The 17,921-nt window shown below is 38.2% G+C and overlaps 3 protein-coding genes across 8 annotated transcripts in view; 1 reads left to right on the top strand and 2 right to left on the bottom strand.

Moving 5' to 3' along the window:
- Nucleotides 1-94: 94 nt before the first annotated feature.
- On the top strand, nucleotides 95-4,127 carry LOC117607009 (uncharacterized). The gene is made up of 6 exons (XM_034330154.2): nucleotides 95-302; nucleotides 1,673-1,804; nucleotides 1,957-2,109; nucleotides 2,199-3,048; nucleotides 3,122-3,551; nucleotides 3,646-4,127. The coding sequence occupies exons 1-6, from the start codon at nucleotides 251-253 to the stop codon at nucleotides 3,877-3,879; spliced, it is 1,851 nt and encodes a 616-aa protein (XP_034186045.2). The 5' UTR covers nucleotides 95-250; the 3' UTR covers nucleotides 3,880-4,127.
- LOC117607007 (DNA mismatch repair protein MutL) lies at nucleotides 4,077-7,866 on the bottom strand. Its single transcript, XM_034330149.2, has 7 exons — nucleotides 6,923-7,866; nucleotides 6,590-6,859; nucleotides 6,357-6,518; nucleotides 5,191-6,295; nucleotides 5,019-5,116; nucleotides 4,820-4,943; nucleotides 4,077-4,748 (listed from the first exon to the last, which is right to left on the bottom strand). Exons 1-7 carry the CDS (start codon nucleotides 6,983-6,985, stop codon nucleotides 4,306-4,308), a joined length of 2,265 nt encoding a protein of 754 aa, XP_034186040.2. The 5' UTR covers nucleotides 6,986-7,866; the 3' UTR covers nucleotides 4,077-4,305.
- Nucleotides 7,867-8,373: 507 nt separating this feature from the next.
- The window catches only part of pnt (ETS transcription factor pointed), an 81,034-nt gene continuing 71,486 nt past the window's right edge, over nucleotides 8,374-17,921 (bottom strand). For all 6 annotated transcript variants that reach the window (XM_076690092.1, XM_076690101.1, XM_076690090.1 and 3 more), the window contains 5 exons: nucleotides 10,760-10,960; nucleotides 10,363-10,674; nucleotides 10,022-10,297; nucleotides 9,638-9,935; nucleotides 8,374-9,551 (listed from right to left, as the gene is read on the bottom strand). In XM_076690092.1, the coding sequence (XP_076546207.1) occupies nucleotides 9,488-9,551; nucleotides 9,638-9,935; nucleotides 10,022-10,297; nucleotides 10,363-10,674; nucleotides 10,760-10,960 (1,151 nt within the window). In that variant the 3' untranslated portion in view covers nucleotides 8,374-9,487. The remainder of the gene's footprint in view (nucleotides 9,552-9,637; nucleotides 9,936-10,021; nucleotides 10,298-10,362; nucleotides 10,675-10,759; nucleotides 10,961-17,921) is intronic.

Genomic DNA, 17,921 nt, shown 5'->3' with positions numbered 1-17,921 from the left:
ATAGTTTTACCGTTACCAGATCATTCTATCAATTCCCTACCATCTGCTGTAAATGTATCAAAGATCAATGCGAGTAGAAAGCCTACGACGTATGGACAACAGGGTCTGTAATTCTGAACTGGTTTTAGCGTTGCCAGTGTGAGTCATTCTACCAGAAGACTTTTAGTAACTGACTAGCCGTCGAACAGTGAGCATCGTCGAACGATCCATCAAGATCCTTGATCATACACTGAACAATAATTGAAGAAACATGAATATAAGGCTGATCCTGATATCGACGATCTTCGTGTTATTTGTGTTTGGTAAGCGAATTGAATCTTATCTGACCCTCTAACATTTTTGGAGTTCATTTGCAAGCGTAGAGAAATTTTCTTAAAAACGAGAATTGTACGTATACCAGATAACTTTGAAAAATTATTTTCCTTGTGTTGAAGAATATCAGAAAAAAGTGATCTTTCTTGAACAAATTCTTTTAAGATATTTCCAAGTGAAGCAACGTAACATCCTTGACAATTTACATACACATCAGATTAGAAATTCTCAGTAATTAATTGAATCATAGGAATAAAAGATACGCCTGATGTTTCTTCTTCGAAGCAGTTTGTTTACGCCCTAACAGGCCAATAAAGGTGTTCGTTCGAGAACAAAGCATTCCACGAACGGTTTAATTGGTTCTAACGCGAAATTACATCACGAACCTGCAAGCAAACAGATCATAACAAGATCACCGAGCAAATTGCTACTGGTTTAGAATACACCAACGCACGCGTGGTAGCATATTTATTCACTTAATCCATCGTTTGATGGAATTGAAAAGACGTCGCAGAGACGATGGCTCTTTTAGAAAGTCGTGGATGTACGGTTACTTGACATTGACTCACCAATGAATTTTACATTAATTCTGTGAAGAAACCTGGCGTTCGTTCCGCAAACGTGGCCACGATAATCTTGATTTTGTGAAAATCGCCATGACGCGTTTCCTTCTCTTAGTAATGCTACTTCTATAGCTAAACTGGACGAGAAAAAAAAAAAGAATTAATCAACGCTAATAAAAAATTTTAGTGAAAGTTATGCTTCTGATTTAAAACATTCATGAAATATCTCTTCTTCCTTGAGAGGTCCATTTATGGAGCATGAAAATTCTTTGGGAGATTTGCCTTGATGCATCAAGCGTTGAAATTGGCTTGATGCATATAATCGGGTTGACATGCCAACGGTATACCATTTATTTTATTCAGCGAATTACTAAATTGTCAGGGTTCGCATGCAATAATCAATCGTAGAGCGATAGACAGACTCAATGATCTGTAGGTGGAACGGTACAAGTCTCGTGACACGTTCCAACACGTAGCAGCAATCATTCGCTACGATTATTAAGAAAATTGAAATATTATTCCTTTCAAACGCTTTGATTTCATTTGATTCATTCCTAATTGCATCTTCTTGCGCGTTATATTGTCAACACATTCTATGGTATTGTTGTATGATAAATATACGTACGTACGACTACGTAATCCTGACAAAGATTGTATACAAAGATCTCATTCGTTTCACGCTTCGTTTAATTTGGTAACTAGCGATTCGTTCACAATGCAGATCTACATGTACCTGTACCAAGAATCCTGACGATGGTAAAACGTACACGTTGCGACTTATAATTTTGCTTAAACAGTCGACATAGGAAATGGAAAATCAACCAGACGGAGAACTGGAAGCGGTGGTTGGGGATTTGGATCCCGTTCAAGGACAACGCCTCGTCCTCGAACTCCAACGTCTCACAATTCGTACCAGCCGTCGAATCAAGGTAATTCCATCGTTAACATGTAACAAACAGTTTCGAATAGTCAGAATCTGTTGGTGAGTAACACCTCCTCGATTATCGATTATCCGCCCAGGCATTGAATTTCGTTCAACTCGACAAACGTATCAGCAAACTGACCGTAAGTCGTTTTACAGGAAGCTCAAAGTCGCCTCCGAGTAACATAGGATGGAACATACCGGATAAAAAACCAACTGGAACTAATACCGCGGCGAAACCGTCTGCTCCTGTGAACGAGCACGCTGCTAAGACCAGTGCAACAAATGCCCAGTCTGGATATTCACCTTCAGGTATACCCTTGGATCATAGAACTTATTTCATTCGCGTAAAGTTCATAAAATATGTATATAATATCCTTGAAAAAAATCATGTCTTTCAGGTGGATATCCTCGTCAACCAGCTAGCAATCCTTATCAAACGAACAGCAATCCACCAGCTGGCCCACCACCGTACAATCCTTCTATGGGTCAGGGATACAATCCTTCGGTTGGTCAAGGTTACCATCCTTCGGTAGGACAAGGCTACAATCCTTCGGTAGGAGGAGGGCATGTGCCCTATGGAGCACCACCAGCGTACAGTCCACCAGTTGGAGGTGGATACAATCCTGGATATAATCCTGGCTTTGGACAGCCATCTTATGGACAATCTTTCAGTCCATCGATGGGACATGTTCCTCAGCAAACCATTCTAGTACAATCAGGACAGAAACCTGGTATCGGACAGCTTGCTAAAGAGGCATTTGTTTTCGCTGGCGTAAGCGCCGGTGTGAATGCGGCAGTAAACAGATTGATACCAGGAGGAATCTATGGCACCAGAGGAGTTTCTGAAGGAGGAGGTGGTGGTGCTGGTGCCGCTCGCACTGAGATCACTTATAATAATTATTACAATAATGGAACTGCTGTTCCTGCTCCAAGCCCTGAACAAGCTGCTGCAGCTCCCCCTCCAGCACCTGCAGCTCCAGCAGTACCTGCACCTCCAGCGGCTCCAGCAGCACCTGAAGCGCCACAATCTCCACAGACAAACGCGGGTACCAATAGTGCACCGCCAAGCTCTCCGGAATCAGCACAGAACAATCCTAATCCTCTAGGATTCGTTACCTCTAACGATGACATCAAAAAATTGACCGAGAGTTTATTCGAAAAGGATAAGAACAATGCTTTCAAGCACATCACGATGAACCTGCAAGGACAGAAAAAGGATGATAGCACGACCGATGATGCTCCTGAACCGTGAGTATATCCGTTTTTAATGTACTAACAATGAAACGAAATTATGACACTGATAAAGTTTTTCACCTTGCAGCTTGTTGACCGTGAAAGATGAAGCTTATGAGATACCTACGATAAAGGCAGTATTGCCCTTGTACGACAACTACGAATTCGATGTTAAGACGAAGGAAATTGTTACTGCTGAGGAACGCAAAGAGGAATCTGATCTACTCGAGAAAATTCTTGAAACTGATGTCATCAAGGCGACCATGAAATTCTTGGCCGAAAAAGGATATATCCCGGATGACGAGTACGAGTTTAAAGATTCTTTGAAACGTATCTGGTTTTCTCAGTTTAAACGAGTCGATGGAGATGCATCAAGTTCTGGCTTTGAAACTGTATTCTTGGCTGAACAGTTTGATTCAGATATAATTGGCCTACACAATTGGATCTATTATGCGAAGCAAGAAGTTGATAAGAAGCTTAACTATCTTGGATATATCAAGGAAGTCAAACTTGGCGATGTGAGTAATAGTTCATTGTTTAAACATCAATAATGACGTAAAGATGTAAAACTGGATGAATAATGAAAATGTTTCTTGTCTTGCATTTTTGTAGAAAGGAGCGGTTGTGAAGGTACGTTCGTCCTTTAATGGAATAGTACAACCTATCACGACCATTTTCGTTGGTACATCACCCGAATTGGAATTCGCCTTATATACGATGTGTTTCTTTACTCGTCCAAACAACGCTTGCCCAGTTTCACTCGGAGGTGCTGAGTTCATGATCGTTGTGAGCAGAGTAAACTATTTTGGAAAAGATATTCTGATTTCTGCATACCCTGACGTCTAACTTAATTGTAATCAAAATGATATTTGATTATAAATATCAAATCATTTATACTGAATATACAAGTTTTGTATATGTGCTCATCGTGTAATGAAACATTATATTCTAGTTAATACAACAACATTTTTAATAACGAAGCGATATGACTTCAATTTTTACTGTATGTATAAGTGTTGCAACAAGTTAAATAAGTTAATCAATGAATATAATTTCGTTGCAGCATACCTGAGTGACCTTTTCGTGTCGTTTTTCTAACTCTGTTAGTTCTATTAGCGGTATTATAGATGGTCGTCCATGGGCGCATCGAGTAGGAATTTTTGTTCTCTTTAATAATTTCAGAAGCCACTTGCATTCTTTTAATGTCAGTGGATCTCCAAATTTTATAGCCCCTACAAAATACTCTAATATTAGATAGTAGCAAACACAATGTTATGTACAAACAAATGAGATTGTTATTCTATGAATATCTATTAATAAAAAATACATATCGCAATTGTTTATATTATATACGTTGTTGCTATAAAAGAAAAACATACCATGACAAGCTTCCATTGCAATTGCATTATGAATAATGAATGGTAGATTACTGGTTCCATAATATCCATAAGTAGCTATATTTTGTAATATTTCATTTAAAAGAGCCTTTACATTTAATTTTAGTTTGAACTCGTAATATTTGTTCTTGTTTAAACACTCTGGTATTGTATACACTATTACAGTATTACCATTCATTACATTAAAAGTGATTCCAAATTTGTTAAATGTAACTTTATTTGATACAAGTAGATTACACTTATCTACAGATAACTCTATTACAATAGGATCTTTTAATTTTATGAAAAGTAAATAATTTTTTGTCTGTGATTTGTACTCTGAAGATAAGTTGATGAATATCAATATACATTTAGTTAACTTTCAAAATAAAGGTACATTGTATATTTACTATGAAGCAAATTTTCATATCTTATCCTTTCATGAACAGCATGTTGATCCATTAATAGAAGAACTTTCATATCATGCTGGTTTAGCAAACCTACTATTAACTCATTATTCGTTTGTCCTAATATCTAAACAAATGATCGCTATTACCACAATTCATATAAATTAATGAAATTTACCTAGTATCTTTATTAATCACATACTTTTAGAAATTGCAGGAATTCTTTCTTCAACCTGAATTCGCGCAGATGTTTAATAATTTTGCACGGACGTACATCAATCTCTTGATGAAGTAACATATCTGGAATTAAAATAAAAATAAAAAATAAAACAAATTTACCATGTTACACTTTTATTTAAGAATTGCACGATTACCTTGCAAACCAAACTTCAATTTCTCTGAAGAAATATTTCCACCAAGATCATTTAGGATATCAATTTTCGTCAGTTTGATATTTCCACGCAATTGTTTATGTAACTTTTCTGGTAAAAAATCAAAACGTTTATAAGCCTTCAAGAAATTACTCTGAAAGTAATTTATTGTAGAAACAGCTTGTAGCTTCTTAACATTACACATCCTTTTATCAGAATACGACCAATCTGACCATTCAGTAAGAGTCAATGTTGTAACTTCTTTATTTTGTGAAACAGGTGTAAACAATGGAATCATATCAGTTACTTGACTTTCTGTCAGTTGTGTTTTATTCCTCCTGTCTTGAGGTAAATTTTCTTCTGTATTAAAATTGTCAGTTTGAAAGTGATCAATGGAATTTACTTCAGATGCATTCTCTTTATAATCTACACCTCTTTGTATCTCTGAAGCTGTTAATTTTGTAATTTTTGTTTTAATATTATAAATTGTATGCAATCTTTCATCCTTTTTAGAAATAGACAACTGTGGAATCAATGTACTTTTAAATAGTTTAGTGCCATTCAAATTACTTATGCAATTATATATCAGATTCTTATCTCTTCTAACATATTTTGAAACATGATTAGAAAGAGGTGCAATATTTTTCGTAAAAATGTTTAGTATTTCTTTTTTAATGTTTTGTAATAACTCTTGAATATTAGGTAAAACCAAAGTTCTCTTCTCATTTATCATTGTAAAGACATAATCTGTACATGTAATGAAGATTAAAATAAAGACTGCTTTTCTGGTTAGTTTCTGTTCACAATGTGTTGTTGTGAAGCATTTGAATGTATTGTTAAAAATAGCTGAAATTACTTCTAAAATTAAAGGACAGTGAACAAGTTTGTTGTTTAAGAAGACATATTGAGTAGCCTTTGATCTAATATTAGTCAATCCAATGTATGCAGAAAACTTAACATCAACTTCTTCCACACTTTGTATGTACCATATATTGTTAAGTTTTACTTCTTTATTATATAATAACTGAAAAATATCTACTGGATTATGTGGCTTAGAGACTGTCATAATGACATCCTTTTCCTGATCATCTCTGATAGAGAATGAAACCTGGGAATACAACATAAATTTTAGATTTGAGCACAAAAGGTTTAATAAATTGTCTACTTACTTGTACATTAACCATAGAAACATTGGCAATTAAATGATACATTAGAGGTATATTCCACTTGTTTAATGATAGTTCATGAAATCCATAAATGCTTACTGTGGTACCATGTGCAGGTCTCATTGAAACTTTAATTATTTCTGGATCATGACATACTTTAAAAATCTTTAAACATAGATAACGTTTAGTTCGCGTGAAATAATATTTAAAAATCATAATTTATTATTAAAGTGTACCTTCGTATAAGTTTTAGACGAATCACAATGTCTAGAAGAAATTAACAAAGCATTGGATAATTTACGAATGTTTACAAGTGTCTGTTTCTTCGTGTAATAAATTTTATGTATATCCCAATTATTATAAGAATCCTCATCCTTATACTCTGCAAGTACTTTCAAGTTTTCCTTAGGAATTCCTACACCGTTGTCTATTACTTGAATTTTACGTTTTTCTGCATGAATTCGTATCGCAATTGATGTAGCGTTGGCACTTAACGAATTCAGCACCTGAAACAAAATAATTTAGTCAGAAAGATTTATACATTTGTGTTTTGAAAATATTGCATTTACCAATTCCAATATGCATTCTGCAATATTTGTTACATTTAACGTGGTAATAACTAAATTGTTCATTTTAAATTCGAGAACAACGCTACCAAGTAACTGCTTTCGCGCTTTTATTTCCCCCTACTTTCACACTTACACTACCGCACATGATAACACATACTAAACAAAAGCCAGTTAATATGTGCCGACAAACGAATAATCCCCCCCTTTCGCATATCTACGCCGCAACAGCCGCGGGACTACTGGCGGCTTTTTGCCCGCGCAGATTTAAATATGTAAACGAAATGCGCGGACTTGGCGGGAGTTTAACCCGCCAAATTCAAACACCAAACACAACATATCGAGAACGTAAACATTATTTTCATTGGTAAGGAGGTGTCAAAGGCACTGATTTTTTAATTCAGTGTATTTATAAAAATTTCTTTATTTTATTGCAACTACTGAAAAATTTTTTCGCTGTCGCTGTCGTAACTTCATATAATTGTCAGAAACGATGATCGAATACTTTACACACAGAATACGTAAAAGATTTACATAATTCCTGTTTTGTTGCTTTATTCGACTAAGAGTATTCAATACAATTTACGAACGTCCAGTCGTGTGCAGAGAAGGAAGAATTTGCAAATGATAATATTACATATAAACTCGGATTTCGTTGATGTTCATACAAATTTGAAATATGTATACATCTGTCCTATTTTCGTGAGTTTTTTTTGAAGTCAGTATACTGTTAACCACGTTCTGATAATCATAAACATATCTAAATTACTTCATTACATAGAAAACTTAACAATCGTGACGGATATGTCAAGATCTCTAATCTTGAGATTAACTAAATTTTATAGTTAACGTTTTTCCTCTTTTCTTTTTTTAAGTTCATAATTAATCATCGATCTACGAGTCTCTCTTTTACAATCTTTGTCATCAAATATCGTTCTCTGTTATCGTTTTTAACCATCGTCTCTTTTTACGCGAACATTTAACAAACATAATTAAAGAAGCTTATAATTTATAAAATACGTAATTACATAGATACGTATACATTCCTCGCTCTTTGTTTAACTCGTCGTTAAGGACGAACAATATTTTTACAATGTAAATAAAAAAAAAAAAAATAACGCTCGTCCAGATTCGTAAATCACGTAAAATTAATCGTAACATTATCGTCAATTTCATCTACAACACGTTACCCAGTGTTCTAACGCTTCGGCCGTTCGCGTATTATATACAATAAAGATCGTAAAGTATCCTTTAAAAACGTCTACTTTTAATTATTGCTATGTTTTGCAAAAAAAATCATGTTATACGTTTGAAACGGAGTCGAAATATTTAAAAGAAAACTTTTTCCGGAAAGCAGACATTTTTCGTTCACGTACAGTGGTATTTTATAAGTACGAGTAAAACAGCGTTTAAAACAGAGAATAAACATAACATATACTTGATTCGTTTTGGCGTCAATGCTAATGTTTTTCATTTATGCAAATACTAAAACGTTTAAAATTGTTTGAAACAAATTTTTACAATTCACCGGTACTTTAAACATCGATCGTCTATTACAAACACTGTTGTACGCGTCTATGATTTTGAACACTGGTTGCACGTCGCCCCTTCCTTCGAATACAATACATGCGATCATTAGCAAAACATAGAGATCAACGAAATAAACCGATTTCGTTAAGAAAAGAAACATGATTGAAACATACAACTTGCATCGAAATTAACAGCATACTTTGTTCGCACTTGAAACTCTCTTAATTAATCACCTGAAAATGGTAGTACATCAAAATATCGAGGAGGTGAATAGGAGAAAAGAGTCGAGAATAAGTATAAAACGAGTGTTTTACAGTTGGTGCAGCCAAGCGAGCTCGGAAACACAATATTTTGTATAATACTAAACTTAATGATAGCCTAACACATAGAAAAAAGTATTGTAACGTCGAATTTCAAGCTCGCCGTTTAATAATGATATAATGGCTTTTATTGTAGTAAAATTATAGTAATAACAATCACATATGGTGTTATTCATCAACAAAGATATAACACGCATGTTTAAAAATGATGGGACATAAATAATTTAGACGCATCGTGTGCTTTGAAGTAGTGCTTAAAAATCATGTAACATTAAAAATATATATATAATATATATATATATGTATATAATATGTATAAACTGTTGAGTTATTTCCTATAAATATCTTCTAAAATCTGGCTTGGCAAATTAATCACTTAGAAACAAATTCACAATTTTTTAGTCATTAACTTTAGGCACCAATGGTATGCAGACCCTGTCTTTGGTACATACGACCGATTTAATTTTATCATATATATTTGGACATAGAAGAAGACATCAATTAGTTAGTCTATCTTCCGTCTTTGAAGAATTCTTTCGTTAACGATACACCAGTTGTTTCTTCTTCCATCATTTGTTCGTTACACATTGTTCGTTACATTTTTTTTTTTCTTTTCAGTTTCAACTTTGTCCCAGTGCGTTAGCTAGGAATTCGTATTCCTCCTTTTTTTTTGTTTTTAGCAACGACACAATCCTCAGACACATCCAGTAACAAAAACTCAGTCTTCTTCCTTTTTCTCTGGCTTCAAATCTACCATTGCGTGAAGTTCTTCTGGACTGTATCTGTAATCAAACACAACAGAAAACGATCGTATCTGATCTCATACTATCAATCGTTATCGCTACATATAAAAGTAAAACACACTTACCCTAAGAAGCTCTTTAAGTCACAGACAAAGCGATAGACGTATCGCTTACCAGCCGTTTTGTGTATGATGTTCTTATCATAATAATAACGAAGACCACGGCTCAGTTTCTCGTAATTCATTTTAGGCTTGTTTTTACGAATACCCCAACGACGCGCCACTTCATCAGGATCCGTCAGTTTGAACTCCCAGCCATCACCGGTCCACGAGATGAAACCTTGACACGATTTATCTGTTAATAGCTCCAGAAGAAACTGCCAGAGTTGAATGGGGCCTGAACCGGTAAAACAAGGTCCACTACCTGCAACATTACGGATGCAGAGCGTTAAAACAATGATACACCTTAAATAATATACTTATTTTTATGGAATATAATTAAGTACATACTTGTATAACCAGGAATCATAGCATTCTGTAGCAAAGGCTTTTGGTCAGGATTGTTGCCAATGGAGGAGGGATGATGAGGATTGGAAGAGTCCCGTGGTCCAAGGCCAGCCAGAAATGCAGGATGATGAGTTAGGTGTTCGAGAGGACCAACTCCCCATTGATCACCTCCAACGCCGCCACCTCCAGCACCGCTTCCGCTTCCTGGAACCGTTTGGAATGGCGTCGCATCGTATTGTCCGTATCCACTGCTCTCGCTGTATCCTTCATGGTAGCGACCTATTGGAAAAAACAAACGGTTAATACTTTCAATTAGAAGCAACGAACAAATTGTTTGCGCTCACCTCTTGGATAGTTTTTGAACGGCGACGGCTGATATTTTGGCTCGAGGTGAATTCCACTGGTGCTGTAAAATTCCGGCGAACCGTCAATGTTGTAAGGATGAGGCGGTTGATGATCCTGCGGTAAACTGTGGTACTCCGAGGCTTCGTCGTAACCGGAATAATGAGCCGGGGTCATGTAACTGTCCGTCGCGGACTGACTGACCCTCAGTTCGCTTTCGTTGGTTCCTGTTGCCGCGAGATCGTTGCCACTCGTTAATCCACCACCACCACCACCTTGAAGGTGTTCTGTTATGTGATGACTGCTGTAGTTGGCTGTAAGAATAATGTAAGAATAATGGAGGAAAATTTAGAATGGGATTACACTCGGAAAAGTCCACTTAAGTTTTTCTATACTTACACTCCGTTTTGAGCTGATTTAAATTCCGTAGATGTATGTAAGCGCTATTCGCGTTATTATTGTTGTTGTTATTGTTGGTGCTGTTTGGAGTACTGGAATGAGAGTTTGGCGCTTGAGTGGTATGGCTGTGAGGTGGAGGCGACGTTTCATCCCTCTGATTCTCGTCCTGACACACAGGACTGCGTAGATGATTGTAGCCTCCTGCAACAGATAACAAGGATACTTTTTTATTATCATGAATTTTTTCTATTCCATTTGATTTACCCTGCGTTAAAATGTTCTCTCGTGTAAACGAAGTAGTCTAAACATATGATTTAGAGAGCTAAAGTACTCCAAGTACTGCGAGGTACTTCAGGTACAGGAAAAATGAAGAAGAGATCACGACCAAGATCAACCTGGGGAGTTGTACGGTGTTAGGAGAGGTACAGAGTTTGCAGGGAGGAACCCGCTGACACGTGGGCGGCGCGCATCTCAACGATTGGCCCGAGCCAACTCCGCCTATCCTCGACTTCCTTTCTCGAGCAGGAGGAAACCCGTTGCCCGTCGCCCGTCGTCCATCGTCCGTCGCTCCTTGCGTATGTCCATTACGGAGGCTGCGACCGGCTTCGACACAGCACCACTGAGCAAATGCACTTCGTGGTTGCGATTCGCTGGTTACGAGGGTTGGAAATCAACATTCTCCATTTTTCAGACAAAAGACTCTACATACACACACATTATCGAAATTCTATGAAATCATTACAGACGAAGATCTGCCTTCGAGAAAAAGATAAATAAAAATTCATAAGCAACGAAGCCTATTTTCTCAGAATTCTGCTCCTCTTCTTGGTTCAAGGTGTGTCTCAACGAATCTCGTAGTTAATTACATTTCGTGGGAGTCTAGCTGTGTAAAACGATCGCAATCTTTGATCGATCAACATGATCCGAGCTCGCGAGGCGAACGTTCGCATAAATGGAGGTAGAAAATTTCATGACGATCACCGTCGATGGTCATTAAAAGGATAGATAGGTTCTGGTAGCCGTGTCGCGGTAGTTTGAACGATAGCCTGGCTCGTTACGGGTCGATCGTTTTGCTCACCTAGCCACCTGTTTTCCTCGCCGTTAAAAAGGATAAGTGTGGGAACGTCGGCTGGTCACACATATCGTGCGCATTATAATTCCGACTGTTCACGCAACGCGACGCTTAGACGGTACTGGATTATGATAATCCACAGAAGCCATTGTTCTGTGTGACGTTAAGGGAATAAGGGGAACACGGTGAACGAGCGTTACGAGTAAAAAAAAAAAAAAATAATTTGTTGATCGTGCGGTCGAATAAAGTGGTCAGTCGTAGGACGAAGGAGACTAAAGTCCAAAGTAACGAAATGAACTATATTTTAAAATATATCATAGACGATTGCACTATAAGGGTGTTGCATTTGAAAATCTGGTAAAAGAAGTTTGTATTTTGGAGCAACGACACCTGACTTTCGCATAACAGTTGTTTGTTCCTTCTTTTTCTTTTGTCCAACTAACGGTGAAATTTCAGATAAGATTAAACAATTTCCGTCGACCTCCGTTTGTGAGTCCACGAGAAGAGATTCGCATGAATTTCTACCGCCGCGACATCTTATCGTTCAATGTTCGACGACGAAATATATATAAATCTGTCTTGGCTAATCGAAACAGGATATGCTTTTTCTTATCTTCGTCGCGGATTTAAACTGCGTTATTTTACCCTGTTATCAGCTAACCGTGTAGAACGAACTTTATCAACGAAACATTTAATCGTTTCACCTAATTAAATACTAGGCTACCTCCCTCGTTGACATCACTTCAGAATTATCGTTTGTAAATTAAAAAGAAAAAAACGTAAATTTATCGCGTTTGCGTATTTTATTTTCTCTACGAATCAGTCGTATTTCTTTTTGTCTTTTTATAGCTCCACCATAGACACAGGATCTCACCATAAGAGAAAAGGTTCTCATGCTCGTGACCAAGTTGGTTTGAGAACGAAGTCATTAACAAGCCGTGCAGGGTCCTCGCATACACCATATGCGCACTATTTCATCCCTGACTTTTGTTTCCTTCTTTCCGAAGACACGTATTCGCAAGACTAAATTTATCGTCGTTGGATCAACGCTTAAGCTCGTCATAAAAATTCTTCAACTTTTTCTTAACTGTAGACGATACCTCCTTTTTGTTTTTTTCTCTCGCATGTGTGTTTTAAGAATCACTGGTTCCTTCATTTTTTTATAGATGGCAAATTTGAAAAAAGTGACGTAACATAAATGTAGGGAATAGGTTCGTTAAATAATCCAAGGTTTTCAGAAAAGAGCGCAGGTTAAAAGTTATCGCAAGCATCCCATGGGTTCTCATGGCCGTGACCAAGTTGGTCTTGAAGAACGGCATGGTTAATAGGGCCGTAGGGACGGATCCTTGCGTACACCACCTACACCTGCACAGGCTGGTGTGTAGCTGCACCTCGCACCCTATTTCATGGACGGTGAGCGTGGGAGTGCAGCTTCGAGCCGGCCCTCACGGTGTGCACGCACACACCAGGCTACACACCAGCCTTTGCTTCCATCAGGTACATGTTTTCATGCTACCTAAATGCACCCTCTCTTCTTCTCCTTCCTTCCTTCCTTCCTTCTTCTTCTTCTTCTTCTTCTTCGTCGTCGTCTTCTCGCGCCGAAACTATTCCGAAATTCCTGAGCATTCAGGCTGCGCGTTTGTTCACACGGATGAACAATTGGAGCCTGAGCAACGATTCTTTTCTCTCATCTTCGTTTATTTTTTTTTAAGGGTGGTTGAAGAATTTTTATTAAAGATTCATATGGCCAGTTTTGACTAGTATTACTTAATTTTATTAAGACTGATCAAGCTTCGCACAGATATAGGTATCGCAGGAAATGACTCACTAATAATTAATTCTTTCAACAACGGTTACTCGTCATTAAAGTTATTCGTTTTGTTATCAGGTGTAAATCGAGTCATATATTTGATAAAATACAAATTTCTTGGCCACCAGTCATGCTTCTTGAATTCCAAGAATTCTGGAAATTGCCCATTCAGAGAAGAAAATATTCCACTTGACGCGTTTCAAAATACTCGGTACTTTTTCTCAACTGGTCTTCTAACACGCTTGGGGGTGATTTCTTCGATTGGAATATAATTCGTCTATCGGAAGCGAGCTTTTCAAAAGGAAACAGTCCACTTTGTGACAGCGAGAAAGAGAAGAGAATTGGACGGTTTCGAGGGAGCAGAAGTAACCAGCCGCGTATCAGCTGTGGAACAGGTGCCAAGCAACGAGTAACGGCGCGGCCAACGAAGCAAGCAAGCAAGCAAGCAAAAGAAGGCAGCAACAGAGTGGACGAGGCACGCGCCAAATCGAACGAAACGCCAGTCGGCGCGCACAGCTGCTTCTGCTGCTGTTGCTTCGCGTAAGCCTCACTCGGCACGGCGGTCTCTTGAAAATTAAAACCTGGCTGAGAAACGCTTTCAGCGCCGGAAGGCCTATTCTTCTCTTTCTCGTTTCAAGAGTATAGTGATTCTGTCTGTCGCGACTTCCTGTCGTCTTTTTCTTATCCGTTCACGGCCCGTATCGGAATCTTTCAAAATTAAGACGTTCTGTGTCTGATTTGGGTGATTCTAATTGGGACAATTTAAATTGCTCTTCATTGGCAGTGATTGCGAGTGATATGGATCAGGATGTTTGTATTATCTTCAGAAAACGACCCTAGAAAATTGCACGAGTGCATCGAGGATTAAGAGTATACAATACACATTATTATCAAATAATAACTCTTTAATCAATTTTAATGTGCATCAGCTGGTATAAAAGCTGGTAATTGTAAGAAAAGATCTCACACGCGTGTCTGTTTCTAGGGGACTGAAGGGCATTTCGCGGAAATAATAAATTTGCTTTCGCGTAAGTCCTCGGATTTGCGGTTGTTTGTGCGTGTACCAGCTTCATTATGCATTCAATGACGATTCAGTGTTAATCGTTCATTGTATCGCTGTTGACTTCTGTTGATTTGCTCTGTTTTAGTTTTTTTTTTTTCCTTGAAGAAATAAAGCTAACAGTGTTTTGCTAAATTAATGCAAGAAATGATAAATGATAACTGATCGACTTTAATGATCGATCTATTAACCGTTTTATGGTAAAGAATAATAACAGTGAAGGTAAACGATTGATTTCTTGCATTAACAGAAATTAATGCATTACGAGAAATTAATGATCCAGATAACGGAACATTGAATATAAAATTTGCATTTTTTTTTAGAAATTTATTTTTAAATCCTCGTTAAAAATTGCGCGACGGATGCAGGGTCATTTTGATACAGGATAAAAGAAAAAAATTAAAATTCCAGGAAGTTGAAAGATACAGAACAGTCGAGTCTGCGAAGAATTTTATCAACGGGGAGGATCAATTAATAAATGGCAGTAAATTCGAAAAATTTCTCGCCCAAGACAATGGTTCAGAAAAGGGAATAGAAGACAATGTCGCAGAAATGACGGCGAGGAAGGCGGCGATGCGGTGCGGTTCATTGTAGACGAGCGAACGAGCAAGCGAGCGATATACACGCTTGCAAAAAAGTCGTCCTCGTCGGCAACGAAATCGCGCATTGTTCGGTAGACCGGTGACCTGCGAACTCTCCCACACTCTGGCGAACCACCTCGACGTTTGTCTGTCTCGGTATCTGTCTGTGTGCGAATGTTTTTTCAACCGAAACGTCTACACGTACAAACTCGTCACGAGGAAATTGTATGGAAAATTTATATGCCTTGTTTATGAATCGCATACTGCTGCTCTTCGTTCTATTATTTCACCAACTTAATTCAGTCTACGATTATTGCGTTGTCTTTTGCTCCGTGATTATTACACTGCTTGGCAACAATGTTTCACAGAAACGATCCTACTATGATATTTTCTATCATCTTTAGTTCATTCATGGTTGCTCATTCGATAGTATGCTAGATAATTTTAGCAATTGTTAGGATCCTCGCGTTCTCGTTGCAACGTTTTTTAAATTATAAAATCTACCACAGCAGGGAGATAATTAACCACAATGTAGCCATCCTCGTTGCGGCGATTCGTAATGCTCGTTTATCATTTTTCCAAGCTTCCGGTCGAGATTTCTCGAGTTTCCTTGTACGGTTCGCTGAAACAACCAGCAACCTAAATACCTCCTTCGTTTCAACGATATCCGATTTTCGATAAAAGCTTCATCAACAGCTAGAAAGTAATTCGGATGAAAGTGCTAGTATTTTCTAATAGGAGAGCGTATGGCGCCCATTTAGAGTCGCGAAGCGTACAATTCCGACCTTGTACAGCAACCACGTTTAATGGCAATTTAACATCATGCCACACCTACCACTGTACAGGGCGATCTGCATCGCGAACAAAAGAAGCTCGCGTTAAAAATAACGATACAGTTACGGATCATTATGCGGCTGGGGGAGCGTTATTATCGAGCTTCGTGCCGACTGCTATCCAGATCAAGAAGATGAGCAACACCATGATAAATTACAAACGAACCGTGTGGAACTACCAGCCTCGATCTCGTTAAATCAAAGTATCCAATATACAATACTTTAACCATTCAAGATTTACACTTTTATAAAACATTTCGAATTGTTAATAATACGGAAAATAAAATTTAAACGTCAGCGAGATACGGGTGAGACGCGGCGATCCAATTCGTTAATTCGGTGGTCATCGTTCGGTTTGCACGGACGAAAAACGTTTTCGTCTCGTTGCACCGGTAATGCACTTTAATGCAATCGTAGATGATTGACCTTGGTACGAATGGTCAATTAAGTTGCACACCGTAATGGCACGCGGCACGAGTGCGAGTGGTTTCAACGAGACGCGTCACAAGTTCAGCCTCCATCGCGCATGCCTCCTCTAACACTTCTGATCCTCGAAATTTCGAGATTAAGCCCGCTTCGCAGCGAATCTGTCTGCGCAATGACAAACAGAACAGCTGGTAATTGAAATTGAACGATACAAGGTGATCCTAAACTTGATCATTAAGCTGCGGGTTCGTCGAGTTCTGATCACGTTATTCTACTGTTTTAGAAATCTACTTTCAGCATTTCAATTGTACCATTATTATTCTCGTATAAATCAAATATATTATTAGAGGATAGAAATAACTGGTTGCATCGCGGATTATGCAACGATTAATTCAACGCCTTAAATGGAACAACTAAAAGTGAACGAGAGTTGAATGAATGAACGAAAGAAGGGGAAAGCAACCTGTTGCATGGATCTAGATTCACTTCCAGCAAATATGAATGTAAATTAATTAATTGTAAGACAAAAGCGTTACACGCATCTGGTAGACGTGTTTAAAGAATTTTAAATCGAGTTCGGAACGTGTGAGTTTCTCAGCAAGAATGCTGGCAAACCTCGGGGAATCCTATCAGACATCAGACTCAACTTATTTATACTCGATTCTGGCGGAAACAACTATATGTATATACAGACGCTTTCTGATGATATCTGCATCCAGATAAAGTCAAGGCTTCGAAGAAATTTCAATTTCTAAACTGTTCTTCTATCACAATGGAACTGTCCACTGATTCAACGTACAACGGATCCACCCAACATGCCCGACGAAACATTCATTTTTCCAACTTCTTCTCGAACAATAGAATTGTCTCGTTTTAGAGGATACTCGTATTTAGATCGAATCGCGATCCTGTAACTTGAATTTCTACGAATTCATCGGAAACAATGGACTATCGAAAGCGAGTGCAACCTGGTGTAGCGAAATTGATGGTAGATTCTTCAAAAAATTCGGCTTTAACCCTTTCAAAGCAAAGCTAGCAACAAACCCTTTTATGCTCTAATTCCCAAAAAGATTTTGCAACTCCATCATAATCGTGATTAGATTAGGAGGATAAAGCGACGACGACGATGATGATAATGATGATGATGAAGAAGTGTATGGAGCGGGTGTGTACCTGGCGTGTGGGTGGTCGCGTCCAAGGAGACCGGCGGCATGCCGGTGTTGCGCGCGATCGCGTGCTGATGCGGATGCTGGTGGTGCGGATGGGTGAGAGGCTCCGCCTCCTGGTACGAGGGGTAATCGGCGTAAAACGGTTCGTGGCCTGTCATCAGCGTGTCCAGCATGTGGAGCACCATCTCCGAAGATGCAGCTGTGCCGGTAC

The sequence above is a fragment of the Osmia lignaria genome, chromosome 2 (genome assembly GCF_051020975.1).
Source record: "Osmia lignaria lignaria isolate PbOS001 chromosome 2, iyOsmLign1, whole genome shotgun sequence".
Lineage (NCBI taxonomy): Eukaryota > Metazoa > Arthropoda > Insecta > Hymenoptera > Megachilidae > Osmia > Osmia lignaria.
Note: the sequence above shows the minus strand (reverse complement) of the source record. Positions and strands in the feature narration are given on the sequence as shown.

Excerpts from the sequence above, each read along its gene's own strand:
- LOC117607009 (XM_034330154.2), top strand. The coding sequence starts at position 251 with ATGAATATAAGGCTGATCCTGATATCGACGATCTTCGTGTTATTTGTG. Across the intron at positions 1,805-1,956 it reads GTACCAGCCGTCGAATCAAG|GAAGCTCAAAGTCGCCTCCG; the intron begins GTAATTCCATCG and ends GTCGTTTTACAG. Across the intron at positions 2,110-2,198 it reads GTCTGGATATTCACCTTCAG|GTGGATATCCTCGTCAACCA; the intron begins GTATACCCTTGG and ends CATGTCTTTCAG.
- LOC117607007 (XM_034330149.2), bottom strand. The coding sequence starts at position 6,985 with ATGAACAATTTAGTTATTACCACGTTAAATGTAACAAATATTGCAGAA. Across the intron at positions 6,860-6,922 it reads CAGAATGCATATTGGAATTG|GTGCTGAATTCGTTAAGTGC; the intron begins GTAAATGCAATA and ends ATTTTGTTTCAG. Across the intron at positions 6,519-6,589 it reads CGTCTAAAACTTATACGAAG|ATTTTTAAAGTATGTCATGA; the intron begins GTACACTTTAAT and ends CTATGTTTAAAG.